Source organism: Hippocampus zosterae, chromosome 4, assembly GCF_025434085.1.
Source record: "Hippocampus zosterae strain Florida chromosome 4, ASM2543408v3, whole genome shotgun sequence".
Classification (NCBI taxonomy): domain Eukaryota; kingdom Metazoa; phylum Chordata; class Actinopteri; order Syngnathiformes; family Syngnathidae; genus Hippocampus; species Hippocampus zosterae.
In genome coordinates, this window is record NC_067454.1 from 14,488,711 (window position 1) to 14,509,212 (window position 20,502).

At 44.5% G+C, this 20,502-nt stretch overlaps 1 protein-coding gene across 1 annotated transcript; it reads right to left on the reverse strand.

The window, feature by feature from the left end:
• Positions 1–247: 247 nt before the first annotated feature.
• Positions 248–19,582, reverse strand: LOC127599530 (calretinin-like). The gene is made up of 11 exons (XM_052063534.1): positions 19,425–19,582; positions 6,790–6,866; positions 5,787–5,876; positions 5,551–5,631; positions 3,687–3,743; positions 3,294–3,371; positions 2,350–2,405; positions 2,239–2,278; positions 1,233–1,286; positions 831–902; positions 248–758 (listed from the first exon to the last, which is right to left on the reverse strand). Exons 1-11 carry the CDS (start codon positions 19,513–19,515, stop codon positions 642–644), a joined length of 813 nt encoding a protein of 270 aa, XP_051919494.1. The 5' UTR covers positions 19,516–19,582; the 3' UTR covers positions 248–641.
• Positions 19,583–20,502: the final 920 nt, after the last annotated feature.

Consider the following 20,502-nt stretch of genomic DNA (forward strand, 5'->3'; position numbering starts at 1 on the left):
TTGGCATGAAAAATGGAGGAGCTCCCAGTCCTACATCAAGCTTTCTGTTACCAGGAGATTGGACAGAGAAGTTGTATCACTCCAGCTGCTGCGGTTACCTTTCCGGTCCCAGACTGTAATCTTCCCTCCGCTCCAGCGGGATGAAATTATTTTCTCTCACATTGCATTGTTGCAAGGTGAAATAATCCTCCTGCTGTTTGGGGGGAGGAAGAGTTGTTTAATGTGGAGGGAATAAGTGGCACAAGAGTCTTATGTTATATTTATTCATTCTGTCAGTAATATATTTAATAGAAGAGTACAAGCTTCATCAAATAAATGAGAGTGAATTAGTTTAGACTAAAATAAATAGAATACATGAACAGAAGTATGAAGTGAGAGGGTCATAGATGGATGACTGTAAAACTGCAAATGTATATTAAAATGGAAAACGTTTGAAAAACAAAAGGTGATTACACAATATACTTTATTTAATTGCTAGGGCTATTTCACCATGGAAGCTTCATGATAAAAAGATTAAATATTAAGGGACAGCAGTTGACCGAGTGCTTTTAGGAGCACTTTTAGTTTTCTTTCTAGCAGTGTAAGCAGGTCATACATGCACCAGGTTGCAACAGGAGGTAGGAAGGAGTCAGGAGGGGTTCTCACAGCTCCGAGTCCCGACAGAGGACGATTTCCAGCTCGGTGCGAAACAGTTTTCCTCCGTCTGACAAAGCCATGATGCTCTTCTTGTACCCCGAGAGCCCTGTGATGTCCACATCCTACCAAAATGCAGTTTCTCGGTCAGAAAAGTTCACACGTTGATCCAGATTGCACTTTAATGTCGATATTACCATTTTGTTCTTATCAGACAGGTCCTTCAGCAAAGCATCCAGCTCCTGCTCATCAATGTAGCCATTACCGTCCTGAGAAATAGAGAATAGATAACGTGGGTTGTCATCATGCAGAATTTCATGTTTACTGGGTCAATATCAATTTTTAAAAAGTTTTTCTTTTTGGGTCTGCTATGATATCGTCACAAAATTGTATGTGATTGACTGTAAAAGTGGACAATGCATGCATGGCTAACATCGGCTGCTATTTTGTAGTGGGTATGCGTTTTCTGTGACTATCAACAGTATTTCATCGACACGTCATTATGAACACTCATATTTGAGAATCATGCATGTATCTCGTCAGAAATCCAAGACACATACACAAAATAAAAAACAAAAAAACAAGCAAGTGTTTTTCACCTTATCATAGAGTGTGAAGAGGGAGTCAAATTCCTTGACTGTGAGCCTGATACCCTGCGCGCATAGGAGCAAGAAAATTGTTAGAAGCTGCAGGACATTTCTAGAGAGCAGTAAAAAAAAATCATTGCAAAGCCACATCTGATATTAATCCATGCAGATTATGATAACAGGGCCTAGTGTTGAATTAATCCTGACCAGACTAGCTAATCCTTTGACGGAAAGGAATTGTTGATCTGGTTTTAAAAACTGGACTGCATATATGGGAACAAACAGTACGTGCGGTAGGCCTTTCGGGAAGATTAAAATAGTATCTGTGCTACAAACTTTTATCATTGTCATCGCCAAATATAACTGCCTGTGGATTACATAGTGTATCTGTTTGTAATTTGAGTAGATATTGTTAATGGGATTTTACTCATGCAAGAATTCCGAAAGCTGAGTATGACTGAACTTTTCCCTGCTTTACTCAGGGGTATTGATATGATCCCCAGCTATCACGCCTTCCCTGAAATTGAATTTTTCCGGCTTCTACGGCAATGACCTGATTTATATTTTTTAAACATTTACCGGTATTTTATTTTATTTATTTTATTTTTCATTTTCTGGGCAGCACGGCTGGTTAGCACGTCATAGCTTCACCAATTGTCTCGCAATGTCAATAAAACAGAAAAGCATCACTGTTTCTGCCTTTAAATATGGCTTGTAGTGTTCTGATACTGTACGAGAGTAAAAATCATGATTGCATCATCTCACTAGCCAAGGGAAAACCACAACCTCCCTGGAAGATGTAACATTATGAAACGTGATTACTACAAGACTTAAAGTAACCGTGTATTTGTGTCAATGTGCCATATGTCCATTCGCACTTTAAGGCCATATCCTGTAATCCTCTTGTATAGTGACTCCAGTTTTGCTGAATTGCCCTGGGTCTCATCTCACACATGACTTGAGTTACTCCAAAACATACACCTGCAGTACTTTATAGCTAATTTGTGTGTCTTCCTACCTGAAACTTCATCAAGAAATTCTCCTGTACGGGCAAGAGCCTGGGGAAGACACAAAATACAAATTGTCGTTTGTAGGGGGAACGCGGAATATTTATGAATTGGAGACATACCTTGCCATCTCCGAGAGACCGAGCTTCCCATCGCCGTTCAGATCAAACATCCTAAGCTACAGAGAAAGAGGATTAACACGTTCATCAGCAGGGATTCAAGTATACATGCACATGTATGTTACATTTACATCGTTTACCTCTCACACTGGAAAAAAAAACCTTTCCTACACACGCATGTGCACACACATTAAAAACACATCACACACACAAAAAAACTCACATGCACAAAAAAGCCCCCACACCAATGTGATTCTACCGCCTTTATTACGGATTAGTCTTACTGCTTATTGTGAATGTTAAATCATCTCAATGTACAGCACTTTGTATGCAGCGATGGCTGTTTGAAAGTGCTCTATAAATACTGTTGACTTGACTTGACATTTACATAAAAAAATCAACTGCACACCCCAGAAAATCTCTCACACACCAAAAAAAAACACTTTTATGCCCACCCAAAAACACTCACACAAAAATATCTCACAAAAATCCACCTAAAAATCTGTCATCCTAACCCAAACACACACACGCGCGCACACACACAAACATGCGCGTGCACACACACACACACAAAATCCTTCACACACAACACAAACAAGCAAATACAAATTCAAATTACTACATGTAAATGCAACAATTGAGCAGGTAAATTTAACAGGAAAAACACATGGCAACATCTTCATATTTCAAAGTAAAGACGTAATGCAATGTCATTGCTCCGCAAAGGTTCTTTTTGCCTCTTAAGTAGCCTGTAATTTCTTTTTTGTTTAAATATTCATTCATTCATTCATTCATGAATGAATGAATGTTTAAATATGATGAAACAGAAACCAATAAGTAAATTCAACATTGCATATAAATGTTGAGATAGGAAGAATTCATTATCTTATTTTGCCCAAGCAGAAAGTGTGATATGTGAAAACAGCAAGTGTTTGACAAATACTCACAATCGTCTGCGTGTACTCATTGAGCTTCTTATCATCATAGCTCGTGTTGGCTTTCTTCAGCAGGTCTGTCAGGAAGCCCTGACAAGAGTTGGCAAGGTCAGCGAATACATGTTGTTGTATAAATTGCATTGGCACAACGCTGGGATTATATTAAAGATAAAAATGTTTGATGAGAATGCTGGCTTCATCATAATTAGTGATTCCTGTACAAATAATGAGATTTAAACAAAGATCATTCCCCTCACGGCTTCGATTTGATTCACTTGTTGTATTTTGTTGAGTGGAAAGAAATAAAGCGTTTATAACGTAGGCAGGCTTTTTAGTGTCACACACTCTGTCATATTCTGATTACGAATAACAACATAGAGAGGTTTTCGCAATGACAGATCATACCTTCAGTTCATTCGACTCAATGTATCCACTACGGTCGGTGTCATACCTTCTCCAAGCCTGCGGGGAAGGAAAAGAGAAAAAGGGAGGTTACACAAGCTGCAAACATGACAACATCATAAATCATACTTCAAATAACTAAGAAACTAACTTGTAAAAGAAAAGCTTGGCAGCCACTAGATATTGTGTAAATATAGAGTTCCTCCAAGACGGATACTAGAAGCGCCCACGCTAAATGCCTTTCCTCTGCTGAAGGCTGTTCTTCATCCATAATGTATGGTTGTCTCAGAATAGGCTTTAATGCTGTGACTGCACCAGGCAGCGTGAACATCGAACTGCACACTAAAGAAGGAAACCTTACCACCAGTACCACTATGATACCAGCAATGACTTCATTAAAGCAAATGCAAACAATTCCCGTTTTTGTCAAATTTGCTACAGTTCAATGGATATTGTGCTGCTCCTTCAGATCTACATGTAATGGTTACCTGGATAAAACAGCTAAACAGCTACTGTATATGGAAACGGTCACAGCCTCTCAGTAAGATGCAGGTCATATAGGATACAGGTCATTCTTTGCAGAGGATAAGGAATATATTTGGGTATTGCGATATCATCTGTCTACATTGGGTGCAGCATGGTTTGTGTTTAAATAGCCATCGCTTAAAGGGCTACAACACTATGACACAGATGCTATTTGTTCACTCATTTTTTGCATTTTGCATAAATGGACATGAGGCAAATATCAGATTTCGCATCGCAACTTAGAAGAGATTTGTTTGTAGTACAGTATTTGGAAGAAAAAAACCCGCAAGATATCAAAGTGGCTTTATGAGCCATGATTTTGATGCATAAAAGTAGCCTAGCATATGGCTATTGTGGACATATTGGTACCACAAGAATGTCTGTAGGTATTATAGCTCTTTAGGTACAAGAAAGGCAAGCAAAATCACTGCATTCAAAGTTATAATACTATATCACTACTATCATACATTTAATATATATTATTTAACTATAAGTATAATAATAAATCACAATTGGAACGATTCTTGCTGCAATGATGTGTGTTATTAATTTCATAATGTTTGTAAACAATCGAATCTGAAGTAGTTCTGGGTGGTAGAAAACGTTTGACTGCCGCTAATCTGAACTGAAACAAAAACAAAAACTTGTGTTTGGTGTTACCCTAAACGACTCGGCGGGATTTGTTCGGAGGATAAATGTGTGGACCTTATAAGTACTTATACAGAGAAGACCGTGCTATCGTGCTAGCGTGCTAATCATTTCAGCATCAAAACAGGGCGCCTGCATGCTATTAGTTGCCGCAACAAAAACGTCAACTGGCTAATGTCAGTCCCTAAACTAGCATGTCAACTAACGGTGTGTCTGAATTAGCACCAAGTTTATTTGAATTTACCTGTTGAAATGTCAATTACAAGCAGTGTAAGCAAATTCTCTCAAATACTTTCCGCTGGCAATTTACATATTCAAACTGCAGTGATGACCAAAATGTCTAAATCATTATTGAAGCTATTTAGCCTCTTTTCTTATTCGCACTGCCATTGTCAAATGACATGTAAGGGTTTGTTTGCTCGTCGTGCCATTGGAGAAAGCTGGGTCTTTTGCTCACTGGAAGCACAGTACACGTGACATCATGTTGTAAACGCCCATGTAAGCGAGAGCAGAAAAGGCCTTCACCAAACTGTTTGCATACACAGTGGAATTGTCCAAAATACTTCCGTCAGATGAACTAAGATTCACATCAACCAGCAGTAACAACTTAAATGATAAATAGCTGTACCCCGAGAATTCTGTCCAAATGTAATACATATGCCGATAAATCCAGATTTGATTGACACTAACTTACAGCCATGAATTCAGTGCTGGATCCCACAAACTCCCTGAAACACAAGAGGAAGTTTTCTTCTGTGGGCAGAAGCTGAGCCAGCTGAAGAGCGAGAGAGAAAATGAGAGATAGATTAGTTGTTTTTTTTGTTTTTGTGACCTTGAGTGTTATCTTCTTCAGATGTACTCCACCAGAGATGCATTTATAAGGCAAGTGTGTCCCAGTGAAATCAAGTCATATTTCCTCATGCTCTTCACCTCTGTCATCTCAATCCTGCCATCAGAATTCTTGTCAAAACTGGCCATAAACGCCCTCATCTTCTCCTTGAATGCAGCATGTGAAGGATCCTGCAAAGGCAATAAAGTAAAAACATGCAAATGGGCCTCATATCATTGCCATTGAGCGGAATCCTCACATCTCCCAAATGACTATTTTTCAGGAAATAATAAAAAAAATGTCCTCTTACTAAGTACCGGGTATAATGCCTTATACAGTATTGCTATCATATACCGTTGCGCAACAACATCAACACAACAGCACCCCAAAATCATATTTGGTCACAAATTTAATACAGTTAAACAACAACAACAAAAAAACACTAATGTATTATGCTGTCACTGCCTAAAAGGGTAAAGACACAAAATGGCCACAAAATTCCACAGAGCTCCTGTGGCGTGCAGGAAGAGGCGGAGTTTGATGACACTTTTTAGACAGTGGGGTGTTTAAGAGACTGAAGAGATGTTTTTTTCTCAGACTATTATGAACACTTAAAATTGGTGAATAATGCATACAAATATCTGATGAAGTGGGGTCAGGCCAACAGTATTGATTAGTGAAAAAAAATGAAATTGACCCTATTTGGGTACCGGTAAATTAATTTTCCACCTGACGTGTGTTAACATTAATTTCGTGGACTCTGAGGAAACGTCATGTGGTTATTTCAAATACACAAAGTGTAATTATCTTTATTTTATGTTGATTTTACTTTTCCACTGGGAAAGTGTATTCGTTTTTGTACACAATCCTGCTCAATTATTGAGAGAACTGGCTAATTTACTTGATATTGCAGTCCACTAAACATGGGACACTAAAAGTGGGGTCTTGCTAGGGATTCAAAGCGGGAGGTTTTTAATATGATGTTCGTAAACAGTCGTGTCTTTGTTGTGTAAAAAAATTAAAAACTAGTTCAAGGCCTGGACAATTTATTGTGAAAACCTAGATGATGAGCCGCTTATCGGGAAATGCACCCCGAGCACTCACCACGCCTGCTCCCCGTCTTGCCAGCTCCAACTCTCGAATGAAGTTTTCCAATTCCTTCCCTTCAATGTAGCCATTTCCTGCACAATGCAAGAGGGACAAATTAAGTTTTATGAAACTTTTCGAAAGCTTCAAGTCTCGCTAATTTGTTTGATACATTTAAATGATGTGGAAGTGTTTCCACTTTAGAGCATACACACTTTGTGTTTAGCTATCCCAAAGCCCTGCGATTTGTACTCTAAATAAATAGAATTACAGATCACATTTCATACAAAGTATTGTACCCCCGCCCCACACCCTCACTACCGGTATTCGTGGGGATAGGGACTGAGCCCTGCTGTGAACAGAGAACCGAGTATTTCATGTCGCTGCTGGAAATGCTCATAGTTGCTCGAATTTACCAATTAAATTGTAAATATACCACAAACTATAATGCCCAAACACTTTAATATCATTTCAAATTGATCCTACTACAATGCCCTTAAAATAAATGGCTTGCAGAAGATTTGATTTATATATATATATATATATATATATATATATATATATATATATATATATATATATATATATATATATATATATATTTAAAAAAAGCAAATTCCAGCCGTGGAAAATTATTTAATCAACACCAGACATTTATTGGAAGGGGTGTCAACGTGGGTGTAAAAACACTTGTGTTTGGGTAACACAACTGAGAATTTTTTTGTTCGTTGTACTTTTTTTTTTGCTTCCAATAATGCAGCGTAATTGGAGGTAGAACTTTTTCCTGTTTTAACGTCACATTTTGGAAAACACGCTTTCTTCTATATCTTGGCCAATGCAAATAGTCCACACCAAAATATTACGCGTGAGGTATTTCTGAAACACTTTTATGATGAATTACTCTACATCAGGTGTCACCAACATTTTTGAGGGTGAGAGCAACTTCATGTGTACCGATTGTGTGAAGGGCTACCAAATTGATACACGTCTGAAATAACATATTTGTCCAAAATACCTTCAATAATATGAGGATGTGTTATTTTTAATACTTGATGATTTAAATTGTCAGACTTTGATCGTGTTTCGAAATGTCTCACAGTACTGCCAATGTTTGCATTTTTAAATCATAATTTCTACTAGCAAATCACAATGTCCAGGCACTGGCGGGCTACTCAAGTGGTCTTCACGGGCTACCTGGTGCCCGCGGGCACCATGTTGGTGACCACTGCTCTACATTGAATACGATAATAGTGATATGTATATTCTACTTTGCACTAGCTGAAGTGTACTTAATTGTGATTTGTTCATTTTAACCCGATTTTCAAGGCTTTTTTGTTTGTTTGTTTTATATTTGACCTCTGGCTTTCTGTGCTAGTACGCTCTACCTGATAACAACTGCTTTTTTTTCCCCTGACGTGAAATTAACGAGGCATCAATTTCAAGTGAACGCCTCGCCCGGTGACTAATTGTGGCACGGGTGTCTATCAGAGCGTACAGCATGCAGTCTATCACAGAGCATGAATCTTTTATGTTAATTTGTCTCTAGAAGCATTAATATTCATGTCTGGTGTTAAATCACTACAGTATTACTATATCACCAGGGGAAATGTTTTACACAATCTATCAGCTATTTGACAAAAAGTAGTTGAAGTTCAGCTTCAGAAAGGCCCAAAAACGATCAGAATCACTGACCTACAAATGAATATAAATTATACTATTTGTCCCATCAAATTATATTCATTTACACCCAAACAATTCTTTTGGCTGCAAGGCTTCCAGTTTGTGTATGTGTATGTTCTTTTTTTATTTTTTTTTAATTATTATTGTTTTATTTTTTTGTCCAATCAGATTTCAGGTTCTCTGTAGGACACATTGTAGTTCATATTTCCCCTCGGAAGGCCGGTAGTGTAACCATGTAACATTGTTGTCACCTCCGCATTTTATTCTATATCGCTGTTGTTAGGCCAGTACTTCAATTTGGCAAATTTCACTTCTTTTTTTTTCCTCAAAAGATCTAAACCACCACTAAACCAGCCCGCCGCAGCTACTTCTTAAAAGTGATGACATGAAGAGAATCTTCTCATGTGTTCAGAATGGGATATTTCATCCCAAAGTGACATTTTCAGCAGCAGGATTTGCTGGAGCGGAAGAAATGAATCCCAGCACTTGGGAGCAGTTGGAGTGTGTAATGAGTGTTTTCTTGACTAAGAGAGTGAAAGTGGGCAGTTCCACTGATGCTTATTGGAGCATTCTGTCCCTCATTCTACATTATTGTGAGAATGAGTCAAAGGACCGAGGATCATACATCATTTACTGTTCTGGTTTGCCCGCAAGTAACAAACAAGAAAAATGAGCATGCATGTCATTACAATGCACGCTAAACAATGTCAAGATGTAGCCACGCCCTCTCTATCTTCGGCTCTTAATCTGAACTCAATTTCTTTGCGATCATTCTCCTCTTCACCTCCCTCCTGCTTTATCCGAACCTCACTGCTTCAGCTGCACACAATGTCATAGGTGGCCCGTGTCACCATCTGTGCTTTCAGATATAAACAAGTCACTGATGGAACACTGCAGACACAAAAATATTAAAAAGTCACTTGGACGTTTGTGAAATTCATAATTTCTCTCTCATTGCTGTATCTTGATCTCACACAATAGTTTTATTTTTCTGTGATTGTCTGAAATAACAAATTAGGAAATCTCTTCAATGGTATTTAACCCTTTCGGGGGCAGTATATCATGTTATCAGGTTACAGAGTGCATGAAAGGGTTAAGCTTGATGTTTAGTTTATTTGTAGGAAGTAGTGTTAGTTTCATACTTTGCTTAGTAGGCATGCTTGAGTCCACCAAGTACTTCAATTTTGAAAAAACAATTACCGGTACTCAATATTTGAAAATGCAAATAAAATTAAAAACCTAATATACAATCGAACATACCAGACTGTGGCTTGTAGCTATGGAATCCAATACATTTTTATTATATTATATATTTCATCTTGTAGCATTCCTGCTCTCTAAGCACCAGATCCATCCATCCATTTTCTACCACTTATCTATCCAACGGTCCAGTGAGAGTTGGAGAGCCCTACTTGAAGCAGCCAACAGTACCTCATCATCTGCCAAAAGCAGAGATGCAACACTGAGGCTACCAAACCAGACCCTCTCAACGCATCAGCTGCGCCTAGAAATTCTGTCCATAAAGGTTATGAACAGAATCGGCGATAAAGGTCAACCTTGGCGGAGTCCAACCCTCAATCCAACACAATTCAAGAATACGATGAGGTGCTCAATTTTATACGTACACGATTGAGGAGCTACCACCGTCCCAGTAAAGACACAGCAACCTTATGAAGCTGCCAACAGGAGGCCCAAAATCGAACAACTGGGTTAGATTGTGCTCAATAAAGTGTCTGGCAAATTTATTACATCACAGTAATCACATGAAATACATTTCTGTAGCAGTTATTGATTTCACTATGCTTTGGCTTTGAATGGGGATTGACTGGCTAATCAAAACAGTTAATGGGGGACTTGGGGCGCGGAGGGGAGACACCGTATCATGGAAGTTTTCATACCTTGTGACCCCTGAGGGCCTCATTAGCACGCTTTGCAGCTGGATCCAGTGGAGTGAGACTAGAAGATCAGCTGTGATAACTCACAGGATACATATACATCAGGGAGGTGGGCTGAAGTGAAGGACAATGCATTCTATTTCCACTGATTAGAATGTTTTCATGTTCTTTTCTATGATTGAGAAGGCAATATGCAATCCCTAAATCCCTGGCCAGGTTTCATCTCGGATTTGTGCTCTATTTTTCTCACACTCAAACACGGGTAGTATGCAACGTATTTCACTCTTTATACTGATGGTGCAGAGGGAAAAGCAATACAACAGGTGCATCTAAAAGTCAACAAAGGTAGTATCTTGTTTTGACTGACGATGTCAGAGAGCTGTTCATTTTATAAATTCTGTATTCATTTGATTTTGTGGTTTTTGGTTGCAATATATAACTGCACTGCTACAGATAGAAGTTTCTAATGTTTGGCCTCTCTCATGTGGATCATCAATCAACACTAAGCATTATCTTTGTAAAAATAGAATTTTTCATATTTTGCATTGCATCTGATTAGATTGTGAAAGTTTTGTGATCAGTGGTGACAATTATCTCAGACAAGAATATTCAAACATTCTGAGTAAAATGTGAGTAGCTCCTAAATGGTTTTAAAGTCAGGGTGGGGCGATAGTAGTAACCCATGGTACGATCCATAACTCATTTGTAGACATTAAAATCAATTATTTTCAGTCCCTTGTCATCGTATTTAATGTGAAACCAAAATAGAGGCTTAGAGGTCTATTTTATTTAGTGTGTGTCTGGTTATAATTAAATCTTGTTGTTTATTCGGGTGTGATTCCACTGTTGGCCACTAGATGGTGGCACACTATTGTGTTAACACTAAGTGTGAAAGACGAAGAGTACAAACAGGAAGTACGGTATTTCAAGTGGATCCACATTTTTGAAAGATTAGAAAAAAAGATGATTGAATGTCAAAGCTGTTGGTGTCACGTCGCGTGTCCGCCAGCAGGTGGCGGGTTTTCTCCCCCGCCATCTGCGCACCTGTCCGTAATTTCGGGCTGATTACCCTCTTTTATTAAGAGACTCCGACAGTCATCTCGCTGCCGGAGAATTCCACGCCGTGCCATCGTTCTCTCGTGCTAATTCCTCGATTATCGATTACTCGTTGCCTTCTTGCCTTGCGGCCTTTACTCTTGCCATTCGCGATTAGTCACTAAATTGTATTCTCCTATATTGCCTATTCAGTAGTTCCTCGCACTTTGTTTTTTCGGCGAGCGTTTTCGGTTGTTTCCTTATTTCTTCCCTGGTCCTTATTTGACCAGCGTTTTGTGTTACAGTTTTATTTTTCCCCCTGTCGGGCTCTTTCTGTTTTTGTCATTAAAGACACCCTTTGTTTTGACAAGATTCTTTCGTTGTCTGTTTTCCGGGGATCCAACTCTTTATTTCATTGTTCTGCACGAAGCGATAGTTATCGCTTCGGACAGAACGTGACAGAATTCTCCGGCCACCATGGATCCCGCAGACATCGAAAAAATTTTGTCCGCTCTTTCCCGACAAGAGCAACAGACGAGTCAGCAGGGCCAAGCCATTAGGGAACTCCGTGGCACGGTCTCCATGCTGGCTCATCGGTACAATGATTTAGAACCTCGGTTGGTCCGGGTGGAAGAGCGGAGACCATCTCCCCCCGGGGTTCGTTCTATCATTCCCGAAGCGCCCTCCTCATATCCCATTATGACGAGGGAGCCATCGCTTCCACACCCCCCTCGCTACGGGGGCGAGCACGGGCAGTGTGGACACTTCCTCCACCAGTGCTCTCTCATTTTTGACCAACAGCCGTCTGCCTATGCTAATGACGCCGCCAAGGTGGCTTATGTCATGAGTCTGTTAACAGGTCCGGCAGCATCGTGGGCGATTGCGACCAGTGACGCCAAGCCGAATCTCCGTACTTCGTTCCCCGACTTCGTGGCTGCGTTCCGCCGGGTGTTCCATCATCCCGTGCGGGGCAGAGAGGCAGAGGGCCGGTTACTCGCCCTCCACCAGGGAGAGCGATCGGTAGCGGACTACTCCATCGAGTTCCGGATCCTGGCCGCCCAGAGTGGATACGGTGATCGGGCGCTGTGTGGCCTGTTTCGCCGTGGACTAAACCCTCAACTCAAGGACGAGCTGGCGACCCGCGACCACAGCACCAACCTGGAGGAATTAATCGACCTCTCCCTCCTCATGGACAATCGCCTGAGGGAGCGAAGCCGGGAGCGTGGAGGTGAGCGGCCCCAGTTCCGACGAACACCCACGGAGGAACAGGTGCAGCTGGGAGGCAGGGACGCTGGTGCGGAGGAAAGAAAGCGTCGTTTCAGCGATCGAGCGACGACTGACGGCGTTCCACCATCTCCTCACGCCGCAACCAGCCATCCGGGGTCGTCACCCCCTGCCCACCAGGAGTACTGTGAGTCACGACCGCGCGCGCCTCCCTTCGAGTCTAGGCAAGTCGACTCGCGGCCTGGACACCCCAACAGACTCGAACTCGAGGGGGAGATATTAGGGGGGTCCCGGTCGTGGCGGGTTCGGGCTCTGGTAGACTCGGGGGCAGATGACTGCATAATGGACACCGATCTCGCATCCGAGCTGGGTTGTTCCGTGGAGAAGTTGATAGATCGGAAACGGGTTTGTGATCTTGATGGGCGCCTCCTGGCGGTAGTTACGCATAGGACGGAGCCGTTGAAACTTCTACTGTCCGGCAACCATGTCGAACATCGCCGTTTTTACTTAATGCGGTCTCGCAACGCCCCGATCGTTCTCGGGTTACCCTGGCTCAAGACACACAATCCCGTGATTTCCTGGGCGCGCCCAGCGATAGACAGCTGGAGCCAGTACTGTTACCAGCACTGTCTGCAATCGGCCGTCGGGAAGCATGAACGTGTCACACCCCCCGAGGAGATCTGCCTTGACGGAGTGCCGGATTGCTATCGGGATCTAAAGGAGGTGTTCAGCGAGGATCGTGCCCACTCTTTGCCTCCACACCGCCCCTACGATTGTGCTATAGACCTGCAGGCGGGCGCTCCGTTGCCGACCTCGCGGCTGTATCAGGTGTCCCAACCCAAGCGCGAGGCATTGACGGAGTACATCAACAGCTCGCTCGCCGCAGGTCTTATTAGACCATCGCGTTCACCGTTAGGGGCGGGTTTTTTCTTCGTAGGGAAGAAAGACAAGACCCTGCGACCCTGTGTAGACTATCGGGGATTAAACGAGATAACTATTAAGAATAGATACCCGCTACCCTTGCTGGACTCCGCCTTCGCCCCATTACAGTCAGCCACCATTTTCTCCAAATTAGACTTGCGCAGCGCTTACCACTTGGTTCGCATCCGGGAGGGTGACGAGTGGAAGACGGCTTTTAAGACCCCTCTGGGTCATTTTGAATACTTGGTTATGCCTTTTGGGCTCACCAACGCCCCTGCCGTTTTCCAAAACCTAATCAATGATGTGCTAAGGGACATGATTAACATCTTTTGTTTCGTTTACCTTGACGATATTTTAATTTTTTCCCGGTCATTACACGAGCACCAGCAACACGTTAGGCTGGTGCTACAACGTCTACTGGAGAACCGGCTCTTCGTCAAGGCAGAAAAGTGTGAATTCCATGTCCCCGTCATCTCCTTCCTAGGGTTCATTATTGAACAGGGCAGGTTAAGGGCGGACCCCATTAAGACGCGTGCAGTCACTAACTGGCCGGTTCCAACCAATCGCAAGGAACTGCAGCGCTTTCTGGGGTTCGCCAACTTCTACCGACGCTTCATCCGCGGTTATAGTCAGAAGGCGCTCCCCTTAACCCGCCTTACGTCCATTAAAACCCCATTTAAGTGGGATCCGACCGCGGATGCGGCGTTCGCAAACCTGAAGGCGGCGTTCACCAGTCCCCCCGTATTACAGCACCCTGATCCTGATCTCCCCTTTATCGTGGAGGTGGACGCCTCGGATTCGGGGGTGGGGGCTGTGCTGTCCCAGCGCTCTCCGGTCGACCAGAAGTTGCACCCCTGCGCCTTCTTCTCCCGTCGACTCAGTGCCGCCGAGTCCAATTACGACGTGGGCAACCGTGAACTGTTGGCAGTTGTGACCGCCTTGCAGGAGTGGCGGCACTGGCTCGAGGGGGCCAAGGAACCCTTTACGGTCTACACAGACCATAAGAACCTCGCCTACCTCCGCTCCGCCAAAAGACTGAACGCCCGTCAGGCCCGGTGGGCCCTCTTCCTCACCAGGTTCGACTTCATCCTCACCTACTCTCCCGGGTCTAAGAACACCAAGCCCGACGCCCTTTCCCGTCTCCACGAGCCTGCGGGGAGGGATCGACCCCCGGAGACCATCCTCCCGACCCGGTGCGTCGTGGGGGCCGTCCAGTGGGAGGTTGAGCAGCGGATCCAGGCAGCCCTGGAGGGGGTTCAGGTGCCGACGGAGTGCCCAGCAGGGAGGCTATTCGTACCTCCTTCCTTACGATCTGAAGTTCTGCAGTGGGGACATGGGTCCAAGGTGGCGTGTCATCCCGGGGTGAACCGGACTGTGCAACTCGTCGCCCAGCGTTTCTGGTGGCCGGAGCTCCGCAACGACGTGACGGAGTTCATCAAGGCCTGCACCTCCTGCGCCTGCGGCAAGTCGTCCCATCAGCCGCCGGCGGGACTGCTCCAGCCGTTGCCCATTCCTCCTCGCCCGTGGTCCCACATCGCCCTGGACTTCGTCACGGGTCTCCCGCCTTCCCGGGGTCGAACTGTCGTACTCACGATCGTGGACCGCTTCTCCAAGGCGGCTCATTTTGTTCCTTTGTCCAGGTTGCCGTCGGCGCTGGAGACCGCCGACCTCCTTGTCGAACACGTCTTCCGTCTCCACGGCATTCCACTGGACATTGTCTCGGACCGGGGGCCCCAGTTCGTATCCCGCGTCTGGAAGCAGTTCTGCCGGTCCCTCGGGGCCACGGCCAGTCTGACCTCGGGGTACCACCCCCAGTCCAATGAACAAGCCGAGCGTGCCAACCAGGATCTGGGGGCGGCCCTCCGCTGTGTGTGCCTCCACCGTCCCTCATCCTGGGTCGACCACTTACCCTGGGTGGAGTACGCGCACAACACCCTCGTCTCTTCTGCCACTGGTAGGTCCCCCTTCATGGCCGCCTACGGGTACCAGCCGCCGCTGTTCCCGTCCCAGGAGGGGCAGGTGGAGGTCCCCTCTGTGCAGCACCACCTCAAGCGGGCCCATCGCGTGTGGAAGGAGGCCCGGGCTGCGTTGTCCCGCACGGCGGCCAGGAACCAGCGGATCGCGGATCGTCGCCGGCGCCCGGCTCCTTCATACGTGGTAGGACAGAAGGTGTGGTTGGCGACGAGGGATCTTCGGCTGGCCGGCACGTCTGCGAAACTGGGACCCCGATTTACTGGACCGTTCGAGGTCGAGGCCGTCATCAGTCCATCTGCAGTCAGGCTCCGGCTGCCACCCACCATGAAGGTTCACCCCGTCTTCCACGTCTCCCTACTCAAACCCGTGTCTTCCAGTGACTTGGCTCCTCCTCCCACGCCGCCGCCCCCTCCGCGGGTCGTCGACGGTGACCCGGTGTACACGGTTCGTGCCATCCTGGACTCTCGGCGCAGGGGAAAGGGGTTCCAGTATCTGGTCGACTGGGAGGGCTACGGGCCTGAGGAGCGGCAGTGGGTGCCTCGCTCCTGGATCCTTGATCCGTCCCTTTTGCGCGACTTCCACGCTGCACATCCATCCAAGCCGGGTAGTCCGCCGGGAGGCGTCCATTGAGGGGGGGGGGTACTGTCACGTCGCGTGTCCGCCAGCAGGTGGCGGGTTTTCTCCCCCGCCATCTGCGCACCTGTCCGTAATTTCGGGCTGATTACCCTCTTTTATTAAGAGACTCCGACAGTCATCTCGCTGCCGGAGAATTCCACGCCGTGCCATCGTTCTCTCGTGCTAATTCCTCGATTATCGATTACTCGTTGCCTTCTTGCCTTGCGGCCTTTACTCTTGCCATTCGCGATTAGTCACTAAATTGTATTCTCCTATATTGCCTATTCAGTAGTTCCTCGCACTTTGTTTTTTCGGCGAGCGTTTTCGGTTGTTTCCTTATTTCTTCCCTGGTCCTTATTTGACCAGCGTTTTGTGTTACCGTTTTATTTTTCCCCTGTCGGGCTCTTTCTGTTTTTGTCATTAAAGACACCCTTTGTTTTGACAAGATTCTTTCGTTGTCTGTTTTCCGGGGATCCAACTCTTTATTTCATTGTTCTGCACGAAGCGATAGTTATCGCTTCGGACAGAATGTGACAGTTGGCCACTTCACCTGGTTGAAAGTTGTGTATATTTTCTGCCACCAAATTGTCAGATGCGTCGGGGGTGTGGAATCAAAAACGCCCTTGGGCCACTGGAACACCCTTCGAGGTGTGGCGGTCTGCCAAATTCCCAAACAGGGTAAACTAGATTTGCCCCACGAAAATGAAGATGTAGCATTTTTTACAACGAGCACACGGATGGCTGTCTACAGAAATAGGGCCCATAATGTCAATGCAAAGGGAATCACGAAACTGAAAAAAAAAACAGTATACGTATGGGCTTAATGGCACATGCCAGGTGCACCAAGTACTGTCCCATTCCAAGTATGAGTTGCAATACAAATGGGTATTAGGACACAGCACACTTGAGTGCAGATGTAACCTCCTCGGTTACATAACGTGTCTCAGAATGACTGACGAGTTGGTTGGCCCATGCAGCATGCAAACTCTTGTTCTTTTTGCCCTAGTTGTCATGCACAATCCATTTCTGTGGCATCTGTGTCACAGCTGTGATGGTGGTGTCCACAAGCTTGACAAGAAGCTGACCACTTTGTCCTCCAACCACAGAAAAAGCTTTTGATGCAATTATGCTAGACTATACTGCACATACACCTTGATTATTGATAGAGAATAAACTGCCCTTGTAATGAATCTTGTGCGCACTGGAGCTAGTTTAAAGCCTGGCTGTTGATTTATGGTAAATCGTTTAGATTTTAAATCTGTGTGTGTGTGTGTGTGTGTGTGTGTGTGTGTGTGCGTGTGTGTGTGTGTGTGTGTGTGTGTGTGTGTGTGTGTGTGTGTGTCAGTTGAGCGATGGTTCGTGTCTCAAAAAATTCGAAAGTAAAGTTATTCATAAGTCAAGATACTACTGTACACTGTACATGATCGTGTCCAGTATTTTGTTGTTTAGGGTCACGTGAACCTTGATCTGGATACACTCTGCTTTTGGTTTTATCCAGAATGCAAACGTGCTTTTCTAGATTGACTTCTCCATTGTTTGTAATTTCAACATTTTGAGGAAATATCATTGTAAAAAGGACTCATACTGAACCCTACCACACCAACAGATTTAATGTGTCAGTGAGTCACCCATTACATTATGTTGCTCAGACCTGGCTTGAGACCATATTGTAAGCTATTTTGGTCTTGTCTCAATAAAGAATTAAAATTGGAATTATGAGTCCGCTGGATGCCAATCGGGCCTTGATTCAATTCATTCTTGATCGAAGGGCAGATTGACACAAGTCTGTCAACAAATTTTCAAAAGACTATTATGGAATGTGTAAGAAGATTAGGGGAGGTTTAGGGGGTCCCGTTGAGCCTCCAGCACTACCCATCGGTGTATGAAAGCAATTGGATGTTATGAGACAAAGCTGTATCGGTGAGCTTGAATACTACTGCAGAATTAGGTTACGGTTTGGTGTAACAGTAGAAGTCATAGATTTTTTTTGGGAATGGCTGGAGGTTATCCTTCAATTAAAACTGAAACATGCAAATGGGAAGGGTGGCAAAGATGCTTCGTGATGTTCAGCCTTTCTTTGGCCTACCGATATTCACTTTTCTGTACATGTATTGAGTATTTACCTATTGGCAGGGTTTATTGATTACTTTTTATTCAATAGAAAAGTGATGAATGCATATAAGAAGCCCTGTTTTAATCTTAACTCAGACTAACCTTGACAGTAATTTGTGTTTTATCTTAGTCATGATCAGTCAATAGTCAACAATGTTTTCATTAGGTATCTGTAAAAATATATTTATTGTACTTCTTTTATCACTTTCGGACCATTTCCCGTTAGAGTTGCATGGTTCCACTTTAGCGCCATCATCTCATTTCCCGTCTTTAATTTAAATCCATCCTCCATCAGTTTACATGATGCACCTACCCCATCCTCTTTCTCTCTAGCTGTCACTTGTGAGCTCCCTCTCCCTCTCTCTTCTTTACACTCCCTCTTCACTTACTCTGCTTCTTTATAAATATTATACAAGCGCCCCCCCGCCCCCACCACAACTCCTTATTGACCAAAGCGCATATTCTAACCACATTATAAAACAATAATTCTTCAATGATCCCCAAAGGGGAAATTCAGGTGATGAAGCAGTATAGGATAAAACAGCCATTTTGAGACGTCTAAACAAATGATAATAAATTATAGTATACCAATTTAGGTGGAGTATACCACTTTAGGTGGTATACTACATATATAAGAGACTGCCAGGGTTTTCTGATTTTAATGTCTAGTGACACTAAAACTGTGTCAAGTGACTAACTGACACAAAATAACTGGTTTTGGCATGTAGTTATAAGAACTTGTGAAGTGATTTTAGTGGTTATCAAGAAAATCTCAATCAGCTCTTAAGTTCAACTCTTATGAACCGTATTTTGTTGTTTTTCATATATTGGCCCAAAAAATGTACCCTCAGGTCTACTGGGTATTTTAAATGGACTGCAAACTTAAGAAATAATTATGGTCTATTATTTTGTCCCCATGGCTAACATATAAAAAAAAAAGCAAGATTAGCATAAAACCTTTTTTTGTGAATTGAAATTGCACACACAACAATTAAAATATCAAGGGGTGAAAAAAAATAAAAATCTGATACGTACTACAATCTATACCAGCAGAAGTGCAAACTATTTTTTTTTTGTTTCACACAAGTTTCACTCATTTGTGCTTCAATGCATTAAATGTAAATACAAAGTGAGTCATTAAATGATTTCTTTTAATGTGATGAACTTTTGAAGGCAGAGAAAAGAAGAGCCACTGACCGTCTGCATCAAAATGTTTCCAGATGTCGATGAACTGAGCTGCGGTAAGCTCGGCCAAGTGCAGGTGAGGTTGGTGAGTCTGGGCTGCCATTTCGTTTCTCCTCCTTCGAATGGATGCACTCGCAAACTGGATGAAAGATCAACTTTGCCTGTGTAGATCCTCGCTTTTGCTTGCCGCTCCTCCTCACTCGCTGCTTTTAAACCCCCCCCGCGGCGGCCGCACTTCTCCTTCCTGCCACCAGAGAGCGCTCTGGCCGTGAGGACAGCCCCCCTCAGGCCCCCACGGGAACCAGGAACCACTTTCGCTGCAGGGCAGGAGGAGTGGGGCGGGGGTTTCTCCTGGGCATTGCTTATGAGTTGCCACGAAAGGCTGCACAAGATGCTGCCTGCTGAGATGATTTTGTTGTTCATGATGTGAAAATCAAGCCAGAGCACCTCTCTCTCTTTCTCCCTAATCAAATAAAGACAGAGAACATGCGTTAACAGTCGACTTTTACACAAACGTGTTCATTACATGCGAGTTTTTACAAAAACCTGAGCAAAATGTGATTATCTCACAGAGGCAGAGAACGATCGGTCGGTGAAGGCCCTCGTTACCGAGGAATGCGGCCCCCAGGACAGGGCGACGGCTCCTTGTGCTTGTGTCTCCGATGACTGTGGAGGTCCAGTCTTCCCCGAAAACCCCGCCCGCAGGATTGACAGAAGTGGGTTGAGGGGCCGGGCGGTTGCAGGGCCCTTCCTTCCTCCGCGCTCACCGGTCCTGCTCCGCAGCGACGCGTCGAGTCTCGAAGACCCAGACCCCGCCCCGCACAGCCCCACGCCAGGCCACCCGATCAGCAGCCAGGTCAGCCCACTGTGCCGGGGGAATCCAGCACCGCTGAAGATGACCCTTTAGCTGGTCTTTGAATCGTCTTTTCGGGGCACCGCGGGGACGGGTGCCCTCCAGCAACTCCGCGTAGAGGAGCTGCTTCGGGAGACGGTCCTCGCTCATCCGCTGCACGTGGCCGGCCCACCGCAGTTGGGCCAAGGTGATCATGGCCTCGATACTCGTGAGGCCAGCCCGGGTGAGGATTTCATT

Coding starts and splice junctions, on each gene's coding strand:
- LOC127599530 (XM_052063534.1), bottom strand. CDS start 19,515: ATGGCAGCCCAGACTCACCAACCTCACCTGCACTTGGCCGAGCTTACC. Junction 3,744..5,550: donor CCAGCACTGAATTCATGGCT/GTAAGTTAGTGT, acceptor CCTTCCCCGCAG/GCTTGGAGAAGGTATGACAC. Junction 2,279..2,349: donor GGTCTCTCGGAGATGGCAAG/GTATGTCTCCAA, acceptor TGTCTTCCCCAG/GCTCTTGCCCGTACAGGAGA.